At 43.1% G+C, this 18,832-nt stretch overlaps 1 protein-coding gene across 2 annotated transcripts in view; it reads right to left on the bottom strand.

Annotated features, from left to right (window-relative positions):
• The window catches only part of LOC124711205 (alpha-tocopherol transfer protein-like), a 128,475-nt gene that overhangs the window by 67,150 nt on the left and 42,493 nt on the right, over window positions 1–18,832 (bottom strand). The window contains exon 2 of one of the 2 annotated variants that reach the window (XM_047241148.1): window positions 6,675–6,818. The exons of the other annotated variant lie outside the window; for it this stretch is intronic. Coding sequence (XP_047097104.1) covers window positions 6,675–6,812 — 138 coding nt within the window. The 5' untranslated portion in view covers window positions 6,813–6,818. The remainder of the gene's footprint in view (window positions 1–6,674; window positions 6,819–18,832) is intronic. 2 annotated transcript variants of the gene reach the window in all.

The following is an 18,832-nucleotide window of genomic DNA, read 5'->3' as shown; positions in this document are numbered from 1 at the left end:
CGTTATGATACATACCAGAGTTCAACTTACACCTACAATTATCATTATGTAGATTTTGAACTACTTAAAATATTCGCCGTTTCAACATGGTTTTCAAGGGCGCAAAGGTTTTGCATCAGTATTATTTAATACGTACATGTTACTGGGGCATGAGAAGATGAAAAGGTACCTTACAGAATAAACCGGTATTTGAATGGTTATCAAGAGCTAAATGTAATGAAACTCGTACCTTAAGAATGTACTTGCATTTCATCATTTGTACCATACACGAGTTACTCTTAAGAAGGAATAAAATATGAGTAGTCTTTGATATACCATCGAAAATGACCGCCCGTTAACGGACGTAAAGGCTATTCCAGTGCTATTTCCTTTGCTAACTCTTGTATATTAAGAAGGCTCGACGTCGTATTCATGGGACTAATTCTACACTAACAGCGAAACTATTAGAAATAATGAGCTACTCTATGAAACACATAGATACTTATGTGGGATAAGTTCACTATGATTGATGTACAACAGAGAAAATTATTTCATATATATATATATATATATATATATATATTGTTTGTATTTCCTAGTTCTGCACCAAAACACATGTGTTTTCAATGACAGCTACATGTACTTTCTTAAATAGTGAATAGAGCGTGGAAAACAGCTCAGGTATGGTAATGTACTTCTAAAGTGCTCGCACTTCACTGCTTGAGCAATGAAGGCGCGATTGCAGACCAACTTTTAAATGAATAAGTACAGTGTAATTTTTGCGATGAAGCATTTCAATCGCGCAACACTAGGTTGTGGTTAATTTTCTGGAGGATACTAGCGTCTTTAATTATTTCGCTCACCGTAGATGTCGTAAGATCGCCCAGTCTTGCGCTGAATATTTCATGCCGAATGCTTCGTAAGAATATTTCGAGGATAGGCTTCATTCAGACTACTGCCATGGTGTTATGGTATTACACTGTCCTCCTCTGGAACAAGCTATCGTGCACTTTGCACACACTTCGATATCCTACTGCATTTAAGAAGCAGCTGAACCATTTCCTTCTGTCACTCTCACTACTTATACCTAAAATAGTAAACATATGGCGAGTTTATCTCTGTCAAGTAAATTCTTCCATCTTACTTCTTTCTCTCTTCGTTTCTCAATCATTCGAGCCGCATTCTTCATCTCCCTTCATTACTTGTATACTCTCATATTCTTTCCCCGCTCGTCATTACTTCTATGCTCTCATATATTTTTTCTTTCCGCCTTTCGCTTTTGTTCTCATGTCCACTGCTGCCGGTGCTTTCAGTGGAAACTAACCTGCTTTTGGATACATACTTCTCCATGTCCTACGAGTACTAATGTAAAATGGTCACAGGTTTTCTGTTTCAAACAATGACTACATATCACTTCCACTTTAGAGTAACTAGACTTTTATTTTGAAATGGAATCAGAGTCTGATTCATGGAGATAGCAAGCTCCATAGATACATAAAACAGAGCTGAAACTTCAGCAGCTGGATACATAATCCAGCCAACGCTTTCGGCCATTTACCTGCAGCGCTAAGTATTGAGTTTGACTTGGTTTTATGCACGAGACTTTATGTGACAATCCTTTACTCTTTCCCAGTTCGCGTAATTTTTTCTACAGCGTTATTCTTTTAACATAACTGGGTAAGCTAACTGTTAAGCTCCTCTCTCGCCTAATACGACAGACATCACTTGTTATCTCCGTATTATATCACATCAATATGTCTCCCGTGCATCAGTTTTATTGATCCAGTTGATCACACAACAGACTGTACGAATAGTTTAACTACCTCACAGTATGGAAACAAGAAAGAAACCAAAAAAGCTATTACAGACGTCATTGCATGAAATCGCATATTTTATATTCGTAGAACACTTAAAAACACCACAAACGTCTGTCTACATTTTTTATTTATTTATTTTTCAGTCATCGGTTTCTGACTAGTTTGGTGTGGCTTGCCACGAATTCCTATCCTCTGCCAACTTCTTCATTTCAGAGCAGCACTTGGAACATACGTCGTCAGTTATTTGATGGCTGCATTCCAGTCTGTCTTTCCCTACACTTTTTACAGTCTACAGCTCGCTCTAGTATCGTGGAGGTTAATACCTGATGCCTGAACACATGCCTGTCAACCTTTCCCATCTTCCTGTCTGTATTTTCCACGCGTTTCTTTCGTCGCCGACTCTGAAGAGAACGTCCTCATTCCTTATCTTGCCAGCCCACCTGAGTTTCAAGACTCTGCTGTAGCACCATATATCAAACGATACGATTCTCACCTGTTACTGTTTTACCGCTGTCCACGATTAACTACCGTACAATGCTGTGCTTCAAACGTACATTCTCAGAAATTTTTCCTCAAATTAATGCCTACGTTTGACACAAGTAGACTTCTCTTGGCCAGGAATGTCCTCTTTGTCTGTAGTAGTCTGCTTTTTATGTTCTCCTAGCATCGTCGATCATGGGTTACTTTGCTTCGAAGGTGGCAGAATCCCTTAACTTCTTCTACTTTGTGGTCACCAGTTTTGAAGTTTTTCGATATTCTCATTCCTGCTACTTCTCATTACTTTTGTCTTTTTCCGGTTTACTTCAATAAAATATTATATGGTATGGTTCAATTACCACATCCCGAAAGTAACAGCAGAGGAAAAGAAAGTGACAAGTGACCACATATATACAGAGAGCAACTCTACTAACTCTAGCAACGTCAAATAATTAACACTCACAACAAGCTGGCTAAAACCAAAACAGCAAAAATTTAGAGTAAATATAATTAAATTTTAAAAGTGAAGAAAAGAAGCCAGGCGGAAAGTAAGGAAGCGGTTAAAGAACGTGCTTCAAGCACATTCATTACAATATATATATATATATATATATATATATATATATAAACAATGAAACCAGTGACCATATATAGCGCAGTACCATTCAACAGAACGTAGTAATACAGCAGAAAAACTTACAATTTGCAAGCTGTGATAACAAATACATGAAGTGCTGCAAAGAGAAAAGCTTCCTTATCATAAACACAACATCACATGCAGTGCAGTAGCAACAAATTTTGTAAGCAATACACACACAAATATACATGCATAATGGCTGAGAGTATCAGAAGTGTTTGTAAACTACGATTTGCACCTTAAAAATCCAAGAACTGCATATATGCAGATCACAAAAGAAGAGCTATGATAAAATGAGGCGAAGTGTTTATCGCAGAATATAAATTGAATTTACTCAGTTGTACATAAAATATCCTCAAAATAGCCAGTAATGCAGGTATCACCATTTGATTTCATTTTCCTTTAGGACGCCTAGTTTTTTTCTTATCTGTGAGGCTTCAATAAAGCTCTATTTGTAGTTGTTTTATAAATAAACTGCTCTTTATTTGCTGAGATATAGTTCAGCAAGTTTATTCCACATTTTAGGATCCAGTAACCATAACTAGTTTTTAATAAGGTACTGATTTTTAAAATACTATGCTCCTGAACACTGTACGTTTGAGGAGAGGCTGTATGAGTGTATATGGGAAATAACAGATAACGTCAACATCACTGCAGAACAGACAGAATGCTCACGAACAAATAAATATCTTTTTTAGCATCAAGATAGTAAAAAACAAGGTTATCTTAATAGATGGCGAATTATTAGCGGACTTCCATCGGTAGCGTATGTGGTATTTGACTCATATGTTTGCACCACTGTCGAAAAGCAGTACTGAGAGCTGGGCTCTGTGACTGTGATGGATGTCCATCAATCTCCAGATCAAATATTGGCAGCTCCAGATGACAGTTTGCAAACAATGAAATCTCCTCTAAATTCCATCCACATTATTTTATGTTTGGCAGTTAATTCACAAATCGGGAACAGGTCTTCTGTAAATCTTTGTTGGATGCTGGAGTCGGCACTGTCGTTGATCATCTCTTTCATTACATTGATATCAATCTCAGGGACAGTTATCGAAAGCGTGTCGGCATCTGTCACATTTGATGGAAGTCCTCTTTCGTTATGCTTGTTGACAGTCGACTCCAACGTGGCATACCATTAACTGTTTCCTTGCGGTCCCGAAAGCGATTGATTCAATTGCGTTCTGCTCATGGTTTCTGTTCTGTATACATCAAATAAATCTTTATCGCCTTACCTCAGTTAACAAACCTTTACTAGTTTCCTTTTGCTGTATTTATATATATGTTGATAAAGTCACTATGTCCGTCTGCCTGAAGCAAACTTATTTGCTTCAGCCTGTAATGTTTCCGTCTGAGGAGACAGAGACACTGATTCTCCTGGAAATGACGATCTAAATCGGTTGCCAAAACCACTGTACGGGCAGTAGGCCCAGGTGGACATCCAACATGTTGTTAGCCTGTAGCGTCAGCAACGACGGTAATAAAAAAGAAAGATTGAGGTGTGCGATGAAAATTCAGTGTGAATTTTCAGTGATATGATTTTATGATGACGCTGCTACCCTCGGTGAAACTGAGAAAGAATTGCAGGACGGGTTGAATGGAATGAACTACCTAATGAATACATGATGTGGGCTGAGACCAAACCGTAGGGAGACGAAAGTAATTAGTTGCAGAAATTAGAGTAAATATAAACTCAGTATTAAAATTGGGGACCACGAAAGAGACAAAGGACTTCTGCAACCTTGGAAGCCATATAACACACGACAACGAAGCAGAGAGGACATGAAAATTATACTAGCTCGTGCAAAGAGGGTATTCCTCGCCAAACGAAGTCTGCTAGTATCAGATATTGGTTCTAATTTGAGGAAAAAAGTTCTGAGGGTACGTTTGGAGCACAGCATTGTATGGAAGGGAATCATAGTCTGTGGAAAAACCGGAAAAGAAGAAAATCGAAGCGATTGGGATATGGGGCTATAGAAGTATGCTGATAACTGGGTGATCTGATAAGAAGGTAAGAAATGAGAGGTTTTCAGCAGAATCGGTGATGAGATGAACTTGTGGAAATCTTTAACAAGAAGAAGGGACATAACGACAGGACATTTACAGAGACATCAAGTAAAAACTTCCGTGGTAGTTAGGGGCAGCTATAGAGGGTAAAAGATGTTCAGGATGACTGAGCTTGGAATAGATCCAACAAATGATTGAGGTGGAGAGCTTGACACAAGAAAGAAGTACGTGGCGGTCCGCATCAAACTAATCAGAAGACTGATGACCCAGCAAACAGCAGAGGTCAGCCTCAGTAGTACCAGTAAGGTGTCAATCGAAGTCATCTGACAGAATTTAAGAGCGTGGGATTTTTCAGATACTGGCTAAATAAAACTTTATTGAAGAATAGACCTTTTCTTAGAAAGAATCATGCTTGGCAAGTATTAGTTTTTGGCGTGTGAGAGGTGGGCGTTGTCATATAATCCTGCCCTTTACCTGTATGAATCACGTGTGATACGCAGAAAAAAAAAGCTGCTCCGTAGGTATGCTACTGTGAAAGAAGTTCTCTAATTTTTGCCATCTTGATCGTCACGCGATGTGTAAGATAGGAAGAACAATAAATTTTTCTACTCTGGATCGCGACTCTGATGTTTGAGAGTAAGGCTCATTACGATGCAGTGTGCTCTCAAGTTGATTAAACAAGGTCGTCGCGAAACGCGTGATTACTCTTCTAATCTTTTATTTTTCCTCCGTCAGTCCAATTTTGCAGTGGTCTTAGAAGGGCGATTAAAGCAGAGGAGACATCTTCATGCATTGGGGCTGTAACTAGAAAATAATAACCCAGCAGCTTTATAATAAAAATCAAATCATGAAAAATCTTCAACAGGAAGATGATGTCGCGTGTTTTACATATTCGCAGGACTGCACACTCGTAAAAGTGGAGGTGTCTCAACAGAAACGCCCATTGCTGTAGCTTTCACAGTACACAGCATTCTGTCTCTGTACCAAGTAATGTACGCGCAAAATCTAAAAAGAAACCGTATCACCCTGAACACAATTTGTAATTTAACAACTGTTGTTTCTTTTTTCGGGCTTGAAACAACAACTGATTTTTTATAACACACATAATTTTTGCTTTTCAGGTGTATTTTCTACAGGAAAGCGCTTTTTTTAACTACAGATAACGATTAATGACATTAATTTATTTAGTTTCCTTCTCAGCTAGATAGTCCTCTATTAAAGATCTCCGTTTACGTTTGTTGATGACTTGCCTAGAACTGCTACTCGAGTATTTGAAAGCAGCAGTTAATTTGCTGTCAAAGTTAGATAAGGCAACATCCAAACAAGGAAATAAGTTTTGCCGTCTGAACAGAAAAGTCATAAGCGAAGGACCTTTCGCAAGGGACGCAAATTACCTACGTAACTATTCTCTTTGTTGCTCGTGATGCGGATCAGGTAATGGCCGTCTGTATGCCTAAATCACACAAAGGCGCTTGATAGAAAAGCGGTAACTGAACAAGAAAATGAAATTATGGTCAATAAAGCGCCAGTGCCTTTCCGCATTATCGTAATCTCGTACGTAGAAGCGTCCTCGTGGAAGTCCGTCAAAGTTTCGGATCACTATGAGTTCATCAATAAAGTAACCGCCTGTCAACTTTAAGCAAAGTCGATGTTTCCAGGAAGTAGACCTCGTAGCTCTTTACTTAGTATTACGAATACGTCATTAGCGCTCATTTGACGGCCTGATCGTTCAGTGTAAGGCTCAGCGCGCTTACTTGCAGGACCGGGAGTTGGTCTGGATCGTATCCACTTCCCTCATTACCGTCCGCTAGTCTGGTGCACCGACCCGCCCAAGTCTGGCTTCCGGGCGGTTTCCCCACGTCCGTCAGCAGAATGCTCGACTGGTTCCCCATCTCCGCCTCAGAAACAAAGCACACAAATAGTCAAAACACGGGAATGCTCACTACAAGATTTACATGCTTTGAGGTTAGGTGGTGTGACCAACTTTCCTCCAGCCTTACGTGGCGAGAGGGAGAGTACCATGGCCACAGAAGAACAACAGTGTTAAATACTGATAGAACATCATCAGAGACCTAAGTTAGGAGACAAGAATTAGACTACATTCAATACTGTCCGTGTTTGTTAATTTGTTATAATAACTTATAAAAGTGGCAGAAAGATGAAAACCGAACTCCCACCAGAACGGGATGATGGAATGGTTCCATTCAAAAGTAATCACCATACGCTTCAAGATATTTATCCCAATGGGAGACGAGCCGATCAATTACTGTTTCATAGAAAGCTATCGGCTGCTGACGAATCCACGTCCGCACCTATTCTTTCACTTCCTTGTCCAACTGTCTTTCTTCAGGTCGTCTAAGATTTCAATATCACAACGTGAAAGATCCGGGCTGAGCGGTGGATGTTGCAATGTTTCCCAACCAAATCGCCAAAACGTACCTTCGTCCAATTGGTACTGTGGATGCGGGTGGTATCGTGGTCCTCGACCGTGGAACAACAATCACTACGCAGCGCTATGAACACGCTTTGCAGAAACTGCGACGCGCCATAAGTCAAAACGCCCGGGAATGCTGTCGGACTGAATCATCCTGTTGCGCGATAATGCCCGCCCTACAGTGCCAAGCGGACGAAGATTATGCTTCATCGATTTGGTTGCGAAATAGTGTAACATCCTCTTTAGAGCCCGGGTCTTCCACCGTGTGATTTTCACATCTTTGGTGACCCGGTGAAATACCTGCGAGGACGCTGGTTTCAGTCGAATGAGGATGTGCAAGAGTGGGTGCGGTTGTGCATCCGTCAGCGGCCGACTGCGTTCAAGAAACAGGAATTGATCGTGTCGTCTCCCAGTGGAATAAAAGACTTATGATGTGTTGTGACTACTTTTGAGTGGAACCATTCCATGATGTTGATGATATTGGTTTGTGGGGCACTCAACATCGTGGTCATCATCGCCCATACAAATTCCAATCTTTCCATTTCCAGTTTCGCCACTACCCGAATGATGATAAGATGATGAGGACAACACAAACACCCAGTCCCCAGGCGAAGAAAAATCCCAGACTCGGCCGGGAAACGAAACCGGAACCCCGTGATCCAGAAGTAGCAATGCTAGCCACTAGACCACGAGATGCGGAACCATTCCATGGTACTATTGTGGCGAGTATTCGGTTTTCATTAAAGTGCCCATTATACTTCCGCACTGTAGACTCCTAAATAATGTATAAGTAAATAAAAGTGAAATCGAATAAGAAAACACACGAACATAAAATGAAAAATCAGCTACCCGAAATAACGTTCCCATGTGAATCAATTTGACGGAGGAAAATAAATATTTTTATTTAGCTTTTTTTTTTCTATTCAGCCGTACTTTTTTTTATACTTACAGGTTATCGATTTTTAAAGTCAAAAGGCTCCATCTTCAAGACTTTACAAAAATGTGGGAATGGGTCTACCTCCAAAACGTACATCTGCTCCTATGGACCCAGAGTAAACTGTTTACTATTTATCAACAAGTCTTAATTCGCATTAGTTGAGGCTGATACATGAAAAAATGTTCCATCACCGTCGCTATAATGAGATGGCATTAGTATATTGGGAATATAGATCGGGAAAAGATGTGAATAAAGATATTGATTTTCCTCCGTGAAGCAGTGTTCCTCTCTGCTGCGCAGTTGTTTAAGGAATGTTCCATTTGCAACGTCCTTCAAAGGGCAAGGGGTGTTGCTGGTTATGAGCTTCTGGTTATACGTCGATCCGTGGTTAATGTGGCACAGTTCTCGTGATGTTGCTATCCAGTGAAGATGATGAAAATTTCAGGCACCTAATGAGATACGTATGTATTAGCATTAGGCTGCTAAAAGAGAATACCTTCCTGACATAGTAGAAACAGCAACGCAAGAGACTGGATCAGGTAATTCATGTATTCTATACTGTTGAGTGATCACTCAACTAACACGACAGGCGTGCCGAGCAGATGACCTTGTCTCATCACTCCATCCATAGTGCCCAAACATTGGTCCTGTACGTTGCTGCCTGATATACTCAAGTAGCTGCCACTCCATTCGTTGCTCTGGCAGACGATGCCATGGCAGAATATGCTCTCACCACCAATTACAAAGCTGCGTTCACTCACACTTCCAGTTGCTTCCTTCGTTACGCCATAGGACGCGGGCTGGGTGGCAGCGAGAAGAGCTAGTAACCCAGCTAGAAGGAAAAGATTTTTAACTGTGCTAGTTGATACTCTTGAGCGCAATGTTGGTTATAATTTTTGCCACAATTACCATGCGATTAGCAACATCTATTCCTTTGAAGCTGCGACCCAAGTCTGAGGCCATTATGTCCACATTCAGGATGGCGAGGATGTACACCTTTCTCGGCCAACCAGCACTGGTCCACAGCTGATCCATCCTAGCCAGAATATGGTGCAATTCCTCAGAAGTGTCGTCAAATCATCCGGAAGTCTACGAAATGACCTCGCTGATGTGTAGCTAAAACGGCACTGCTTGAATGAGTGAAATACCGTTGTCATTAGCTCAACGTTTTTAAGTTTGATACATGTTTTCTACTACGTCCACAGCACAACGTTTTCAGTCATTTTTATTTGCCAGATTCTCATATACAGTGCCTCATCCAGTGCCGTGTTTCCACTCCACGTCTTCAAAGCGGTACGTTTTTCATTTTTCTGTAGTGCAGAAAGCCGAATGGTGTACCACAAGCACTGGAGGTTAATCCCAAGGTTCCCATTCAAAATATTCCTGGTTCTTGACTTTTTTTCAGTATACAGTGTCTTTCATCCGGTAAATATAACGTAAGTAAAATTACGTTAAGTCTGACCTTGATTCGGACGTCATGTTTCACTGTACGCTCATATTAAAAATCTGGCAGAGGTGTTACTCAAGTAGCGTGAAATAGTTCTACCAAAGAAACAGTGGATTCAAGTGCTAATTTACTTGAATATGAAAAAAATTAATGTAAAAAAGTAGTCATATGTGCCAAGAAAAGAAATTTGCTCAGTAGTTGAAACGTACTGTGCATCAATTATATAAATATACTGAGACAAACAAATATAGCACTGCAATAATAGGGAATTAATGCACTAGTAGTAGTTATAAGTTTTAGTGGTTAACAAAAACATCAATCTGTGCGGTTGATCCCTGCGGAGGTTCGAGTCCTCCCTCGGGCATGGGTGTGTGTGTTTGTCTTTAGGATAATTTAGGTTAAGTAGTGTGTAAGCTTAGGGACTGATGACCTTAGCAGTTAAGTCCCATAAGATTTCACACACATTTAAACATTTTTTGAAAAGCATCAGTAAAGCTACCAAGCAAACTTCTTGTGGTAGTTTGTATTGGATCTGTGACTGCGCTTTTTTTGTAAGAGACTCTGTGGCTGGTTGGACTCGTTGTTGGAAGTTAATCGCCAGTAGCGTTGGGCAGTTGGAAGTTAGTCGCCAGCAGTGATGTATGTACTGTTGGGCAGTCGGAAGTGAACAGCCAGCAGTGGTGGATGTTAGATGAGAGAAGTTAGCATTGATGGAGGGTAGAGGTCTGAAGTGTTAGTGTAGGCTAACGATCTGTACATGTTCGAATTGGAGATTGAATATTATTCATGATTATATACCTTTGTACTAGATGTCAAAGACGATTTATGTTCGTGTTTGAACTGAATGTCAGATTATTAAGGTACAAAATACATTATTTGGTTTGCAACAAAATCTTTTCTTTGCTAACCACATGCCTATTAGTCATTAGTGGCTTTAGTAATTAGAATCTTTTATTTAGCTGGCAGTGTTGACGCTCCCTATATTACAGTAGTTCGCGTAATGAACATTTTTATGAGGTAAGTGTTTAATGAAATGTATAGCTTATTGTTAAGATTTCTTTTTAGCCAGGGCCATTCTTTCGAATTAATTGCACTGCTGGCCATTAAAATTGCTACACCACGAAGATGACGTGCTACAGGCGCGAAATTTAACCGGCAGGAACAAGATGCTGTGATATGCAAATGATTAGCTTTTCAGAGCATTCACACAAGGTTGGCGCCGGTGGCGCCACCTACAACGTGCGGACATGAGGAAAGTTTCCAGCCGATTTCTCATACACAAACTGCAGTTGACCGGCGTTCCCTGGTGAAACGTTGTTGTGATGCCTCGTGTAAGAAGGAGAAATGCGTACCATCACGTTTCCGACTTTGATAAATGTCGGATTGTAGCCTATCGCGATTGCGTTTTATCGTATCACGACATTGCTGCCCGAACTGGTCGAGATACAATGACTGTTAGCAGAATATGGAATCGGTGGGTTCAGGAGGGTAATACGGAACGCCGTGCTGGATCCCAACGGCCTCGTATCACTAGCAGCCGAGATGACAGGCATCTTATCCACATGGCTGTAACGGATCGTGCAGCCACGTCTCGATCCCTGAGTCAACAGATGGGGACGCTTGCAAGACAACAACCATCTGCACGAACAGTTCGACAACGTTTACAGCAGCATGGACTATCAGCTCAGAGATTCATGGCTGCGGTTATTCTTGACGCTGCATCACAGAAAGGAGCGCCTGCGATGGTGTACTCAACGACGAACCTGGGTGCACGAATGCAAAACGACATTTTTTCGAATGAATCCAGGTTCTGTTTACAGCATCATGATGGTCGCATCCGTGTTTGGCGACATCGCAGTGAACGCACATTGGAAGCGCGTATTCGTCATCGCCATACTGGCGTATCACCCAGCGTGATGGTATGGGGTGCCATAGGTTACATGTCTCGGTCACCTCTTGTTCGCATTTACGGCACTTTGAACAGTGGACGTTACATTTCATATGGGTTACGACCCGTGGCTCTACCCTTCATTCGGTCCCTGCGAAAACCTACATTTCAGTAGGATAATGCACGACCGCATGTTGCAGGTCCTGTACGGGCCCTTCTGGATACAGAAAATGTTTGATTGCTGCCCTGGCCAGCACATTCTCCAGATCTCTCACCAATTGAAAACGTCTGGTCAACGGTGGCCGAGCAACTGGCTCGTCACAATACGCCAGTCACTACTCTTGATGAACTGTGGTATCGTGTTGAAGCTGCATGGGCAGCTGTACCTTACACGCCATCCACGCTCTGTTTGACTCAATGTCCAGGCGTATCAAGGCCGTTATTACGGCCTGAGGTGATTGTTCTGGGTACTGATTCCTCAGGATCTATGCACCCAAATTGCGTGAAAATGTAATCACATGTCATTTCTAGTATAATATATTAGTCCAATGAATACCCGTTTATCATCTGAATTTTTTGAGCAGTCAGATTGCGTTGCGCTAGAATATTGTGGGTCAGTGTTGATATGATAAGATAAGTAAAGAGAAAGTATGCTCAGTACATTCAGCTTTACTCAGCTATTTCAGAGTCAAATAACGTAGAAGTATCATCTTTTCAGTCATTCTGCAATTTGAGTACAGACACACTCATTTAAATAAAGACGTTTCAGTTCGCTGAACGTTTCGATAAGAAAGATCATAGCTAAGGAATGGTGGTGGTAGTGGTAGTGGTGGTTGCGTGTACCGTGACAGAGACGCAGCAGCAGCAGAACCGGTAGTCCGGTCTGCAGTTACTGGAGAAAGTGGCGAGCTGCGCCGCGGGCCGGCCGCAGGCATGCGGCTAAGCTCGCATCCGGTTTCGCCGCGGCCACGCACGTGCGGAGAGAGTGACTGGGCATACTCACGCACAACGCTCGCGCATACACGCGAGCCGGTCCGCGGCCAGTCGCGTGAGAAAGTTACGTGCCACCAACTGCCTGTGTAAGAAGCTGCGAACTTCCCGTCTGCACCTATACCGATGAACCAAAACAATATGACCGCCTACTTAATAGCTTATTTGTATGTCTTTGAAAGGAAATACACTACTGGCCATTAAAATTGCTACACCAAGAAGAAATGGAGGTGATAAACGGGTATTCACTGGACAAATACTAGAACTGACATGTGATTACATTTCCATGCAATTTTGATGCATAGATCCTGAGAAATCAGTACGCAGAACAACCACCTCTGGCCGTTATAACGGCCTTGATACGCCTGGACATTGAGTCAAACAGAGCTTGGATGGCGTGTACAGGTACAGCTGCCCATGCAGCTTCAACACGATACCACAGTTCATCAAGAGTAGTGACTGGCGTATTGTGACGAGCCAGTTGCTCGGCCACCATTGACCTTTTTCAGTTGGTGAGAGATCTGGAGAATGTGCTGGCCAGGGCAGCAGTCGAACATTTTCTGTATCCAGAAAGGCCCGTACAGGACCTGCAACATGCGGTCGCGCATTACCCTACTGAAATGTAGGGTTTCGCAGGGCTCGAATCAATGGTAGAGCCACGGCTCGTAACACATCTCAAATGTAACGTCCACTGTTCAAAGTGCCGTCAAGGCGAACAAGAGGTGACCGAGACGTGTAACCAATGGCACCCCATACCATCACGTCGGGTGATACGCCAGTATGGGGATGACGAATACACGCTCCCAATGTGCGTTCACTGCGATGCCGCCAAACACGGATGCGACCATCATGATGCTGTAAACAGAGCCTGGACCCATCCAAAAAAATGACGTTTTGCCATTCGTGCACCCAGGTTCGTCGTTGAGTACAGCAAACCAGGCGCTCCTGTCTGTGATGCAGCGTCAAGGGTAACCGCAGCCATGGTCTCCGAGCTGATAGTCCTTGCTACTGCAAACGTCGTCGAACTGTTCGTACGGATGGTTGTTGTCTTGCAAACGTCCCCATCTGTTGACTCAGGGATCGAGAGGTGGCTGCACGATCCAGCCATGCGGATAAGATGCCTGTCATCTCGACTGCTAGTGATACGACGCCGTTGGGATCCAACACGGTGTTCCGTATTACCCTCCTGAACCCACCGATTCCATATTCTGCTAACAGTCATTGGATCTCGACCACCAACGCGAGCAATAATGTCTCGATACGATAAACCGCATTTATCAAAGTCGGAAACGTGATGGTACGCATTTCTCCTCCTTACACAAGGCGTCACAGCAACGTTTCACCAGGGAACGCCGGTCAACTGCGGTTTGTGTATAAGAAATCGGCTGGAAATTTTCCTCATGCCAGCAGGTTGTAGGTGTCACCACCTACGGTAGCAGCCACCGGTGTCAACCTTGTGTGAATGCTCTGAAAAGCTAATCATTTGCATATCACGGCATCATCTTCCTGTCGGTTAAATTTCGCGTCTGTGGCACGTCATCTTCGTGGTGTAGCAATTTTAATGGCCAGTAGCGTACATAGTTGATTCTGCGTATCAGGGACTCGACAGTTCGTTGGTAGGTGTCTGGAGGTGTGTGGCATTAGATGTCTACGCACAGGTCGTGTAATTCACGTAAATAACGGGCCGCTGATTTCCGTACGCGTCGACGGCGCCCGCGAGCGACCCAAATGGGTTCCGCAGGATTTACATCAGGCGAATGTGGTCGCCGAGACATCAATGTGAGCTCACTAAAACGCTCCTCAGACCACTGTAGCACGGTTTTGTCTCCGCGACACGGACAATTATACTGCTGAAATATGAGGTCGCTGTCGGGGAAGACATCAAGTATGATGGGATGCAGGCTGTGCACAACTGTCAGAGTGTCTTCGATTGCTACCAGGCTCCCATGCAAACGCAGGAAAATGTTCCCCACAGTTTAATACTGCTCCCACCAGCCAGCGTCCGTGACGCGCTGCATGTTTCTTGCCGCCGTTCATCTCGATGAAGGCGTTTGTGGAGCAAAAATGTGATTCACCCGAAGAACCGACACGTTTCCACTGATCGGTGGTCGAATCCCAATGATCCCGTGCCCACTGCAATCGTAACTGACGATTCCGTTGTGTCAACATGTAAACACGTAGGGGCGGTCTGCCATGGAGCTCCATGTTCAACAATGTACGATGAACCATGCGAACCGAAAGATTTGTATTTGCACAAGCATTGGGCTCTCTCGGCAGACACGCCACATATGACCATCTATCGTACTTTACAGAGTAGACAAGCCTGCGACCCCCACGTTCTGTGAAGAGTGGCGGGCGTCCAACCATTTAGGGCCTGTTGGTAGTTTCACTGTCCTTCCACCTCTTCTCGTAGATGCCCACAGCAGTAGCACATGAACTTTCGACCAGAGTCGCCGTTTTCAAGATACTCGTGCACAGGCTCTAAGAAGTAATAATTTGCCCTTTGTCAAAGTCGCTTACCTCGATCGATTTCCCCATTTGCAGCCCATATCTTCGCTACGGTGATCCTCCGTTCCTGTCCGCTCCGATTACATACTTCTGTCACCGTGTCACGGACCCGCAACGGCACCTTGTGGCATTCAGTGTCACGGTGGACAGTAGTCATATTGTTTCGGCTCGTCAGTGTATAAATGACTTACAGAGTAACTTGACGCAATAGACAAAAAACTGGGTGATTTGTCTGTCAGACTGGAAAATTTTTCTCCTCTCAGTGGGTCTTAGAAAGTGGATCACGCTGTAGCATCTAACAGTAGTACAGTAATAGTAGCAGAAGTACAGAAGATGCATCCTGCACTTATAATTTACGAACAGTACGGCTCGGGAAGGACAACCAAAGTGGAGCAGATTTTATAAAATATATTTAGGACCGCAGAGTTGATACAGGATCTGGGAACACATGGTTTGTAAAATAATAATATAATATTCACTGTACCGATTGGCTTTTATCTCTCTTGAAGGCTCGCACAAAAGTATTTGAGTATGCTGCGTGTTATCTTTCCTGTCATTAACATTATCATACTTGATCAATATCAGTTAGATCCACCTAGTGGAGTAGACTAATACAATGGGGTCTACCGACCATTAACATCGGCTTTTCTCTAATGGCGGAACAGAACTCTCATTATAGGCTCTCTCTACAGACAGCAAATTAATACTGCTCGTCTTGCACTGCGGAAAGAAAAAACATTCGAAGAACGAAATTCCGTGAAAACTAAACGTCCAGGAAATGGCAACAAGTCTAGAAAAGTACAAGTTGTGCTTCGCTTCATAGCTACTCGCTTGGGGTTAACGCACATGGATGGACTTTACAGTTTGACCACTTGCAGAAAACATTTCAACCAGGAAACATTTGAACAGGATGACCACACCTGTTCCCAAAAATTTCATCTGACAAATTTCGTTGGTACACAGGTACAGTCGACAAACCATATGACGCCGAGTAAAACAAAACAGAATCAGGAAAACTTTCCATTAACAACAACAACAAAGACTAACCTTCGCGAATGTAGGCAGAAATGACGCGCCCTTATCTAGCTTGCACACCTCTGTTCACAATAGTAATGCGAAACAAAATGCTGGTAATGGTTGCGCTCAATCATTTTATGTCGTATGGATTTTGGACGTGTGAAAGTTGTGATAAGGCATTTAACAGATCCACAAAGTGTATCACTGAATCAAGACACTTGCGAAGTTTAATAATTTGATAAGTATATCGAGACATTATTTTCATTAAGCGCTTCTGGAGAGGTGTTTCCAATGGGGAACGCTTGTTCACCTGATATCCACACCTCCAACTCGGAATGACAGACACGATTTCTTCTATAGGGTGCCAGTAACCTGATACGTCATACAATGAAAAAATTGGTATTTGCGACGACATCCTCATTTTGTTCGGAAGGCAATATCTCTAAACACCAAACTCGTTGAGAAGCTATGTGAACTGCTAGTCGTCAAGGTCGCATGCAACGATCTTTCGTACTCATGGCAAAAATGGCTGTGAGCAAACCCTACCTCTAAAACACTCTACTCTAGCAGGACAAACAGCATGCAAACACATGTGAGTCAATATGTCTACGAAAATAGAGATGATACACGGCAGCAACGGTTAATGATTTCAGATTGTCGAAAGTAAAGTCTTATCGCCACAAATTACGAAATAGTGGCGTATAGTATTATGGAGAGCAGTAATATTTGCTAACTAAGATTGACAACGACAGGAAACAAGTCATTACCTCTGTCGAAACCCCAGATACCAGCATTATCCGTGAAAAATGTCACGTTGCTGTGCCTACGTCCTCAGTTATTTGTTTGATGTATTCTAATTTCTGTCTTCCTCTACAGTATTTACCCTGTGCGGCTTCCCCTAGCACCGTGGAAGTTATTCCCTGATGTTCTAACAGATGTCCTAACATCCTGTCCCTTCTTCTTGTCGGGGTTTTCCAAGTATTCCTTTCCTCGCCGATTCAGTGGAGAACCATCTCATTCTTTCCCACATCAGTCTGCCTAATTTTCAAAATTCATCTTAGCGCCACATCTGAAATGCTTCGGTTCCCGTCTGTTCCGGTTTTACGACAGTCCACGTTTCACTACCATACAATGCTGTCATCCAAACTGTATCCTCAGAAACTTCTTCCTCGAGTTAAGGCCTGTGTTTGATATTGATAGACTTCGCTTAGCTACGCATTACCTTCTTAACAGTGCTAGTCTGCTTTTTATGTCCTTGGTCCATCCATCATCGGTTATTTTTTCGCCTAGGTAGCAGGATTGCTTACCTTTGTCTACTTCGTGATCTCCAATTCTGATGTTAAGTTTACCGGTGTTGTCATTTCTGATACTTCTCATTACTTTTGTCTTTCTTCGATTTACTCGCAATCCACATTTTGTACTCATCAGACTGTTCGTCCTATTCAACAGGGGCTGTAATTCTTCTTCACTTTCTCTGGGAGCAGCAATGTCATGAGTGAATCTTAACATTGATATCCTTTTACCTGAATTTTAATCCCATTCTTGAAACTTTAGGGGCGAAAGACTACATCCGTACCTTACATCCACTTTAAAGCAAGTACTTCGTTCTTCGTCTTCCAGTTTTATTGTTCCATCTTGTTTCCTGTACGTATTGTACATCATCCGTCTTTCTACATACCATCCCCTATTTTTTGAGACCCGTATTAGTAGACATTAACGTAGGAGTGTATCCACTCTTGGCTTTCATGAAGGCCGGGATACTGCTGCGCACACTTCCACCAAAGTACCTGAATGTCTGAGTAAGAATCGTAATCCTTTATTCCTCAACAGCCGAAACTACAGACGGCAGTGATGTTTGGCGTTGCCGCAGTGGATACACCGGTTCCCATCAGATCACCGAAGTTAAGCGCTGTCGGGTGTGGCCGGCACTTGGATGGGTGACCATGCAGGCCGCCATGCGCTGTTGCCGTTTTTCGGGTTGCACTCAGCCTCGTGATGCCAATTGAGGAGCTGCTCGACCGAATAATAGCGGCTCCGGTCACAGGCAACCATCGTAACGACCTGGAGAGCGGTGTGCTGACCACACGCCCCTCCTATCCCCATCCATCACTGAGGATGACACGGCGGTCGGATAGCCCCGATGGGCCACTTTTAGCCCGAAGACTGAGTGTTAGTGATGTTGGACCCTTAGGCTTGGAGCGAAGTCGACTTTCTAACTCATTCAAAAGACGTTCCATTGGTTTCAGGTAGAGATTCTGTGCTGATCAGTCCAGGAATATTATTATCTCCAAACCACCGTCTCACAGATGCCGCTTTATGACACGGTGAACTGCATGCATGGTGACACTAACCATCAACGTCTGCGACCTATTCCTCTAATATTCACGTCTGGGATCTCGCCTCCAGCGTGACTCACGTCGAGAACATTCCGCCACACTGTGCACAATGCTACAAAATGTGTTCATATCTTTTCGACTTTCATGTGCTCGTTTGCGCAAAAGTGGGACAACATTCTAAAGATGACAAACACACTGCCGTAACACCACTTCCCCCGTACTTCACTGTGTCACAATACATGACTGGTAACGTGCCAATGCATTCACCACACCCAAACGCTTCCACAGGACGCCACAACTTACAGAATGATTCCTCGCTCCAAATCACTCGCTTCCAGTCACCTGCTGTCCAGTG

This window comes from Schistocerca piceifrons, chromosome 8 (genome assembly GCF_021461385.2).
Source record: "Schistocerca piceifrons isolate TAMUIC-IGC-003096 chromosome 8, iqSchPice1.1, whole genome shotgun sequence".
In the NCBI taxonomy this organism is placed as follows: Eukaryota; Metazoa; Arthropoda; class Insecta; order Orthoptera; family Acrididae; genus Schistocerca; species Schistocerca piceifrons.
Note: the sequence above shows the minus strand (reverse complement) of the source record. Positions and strands in the feature narration are given on the sequence as shown.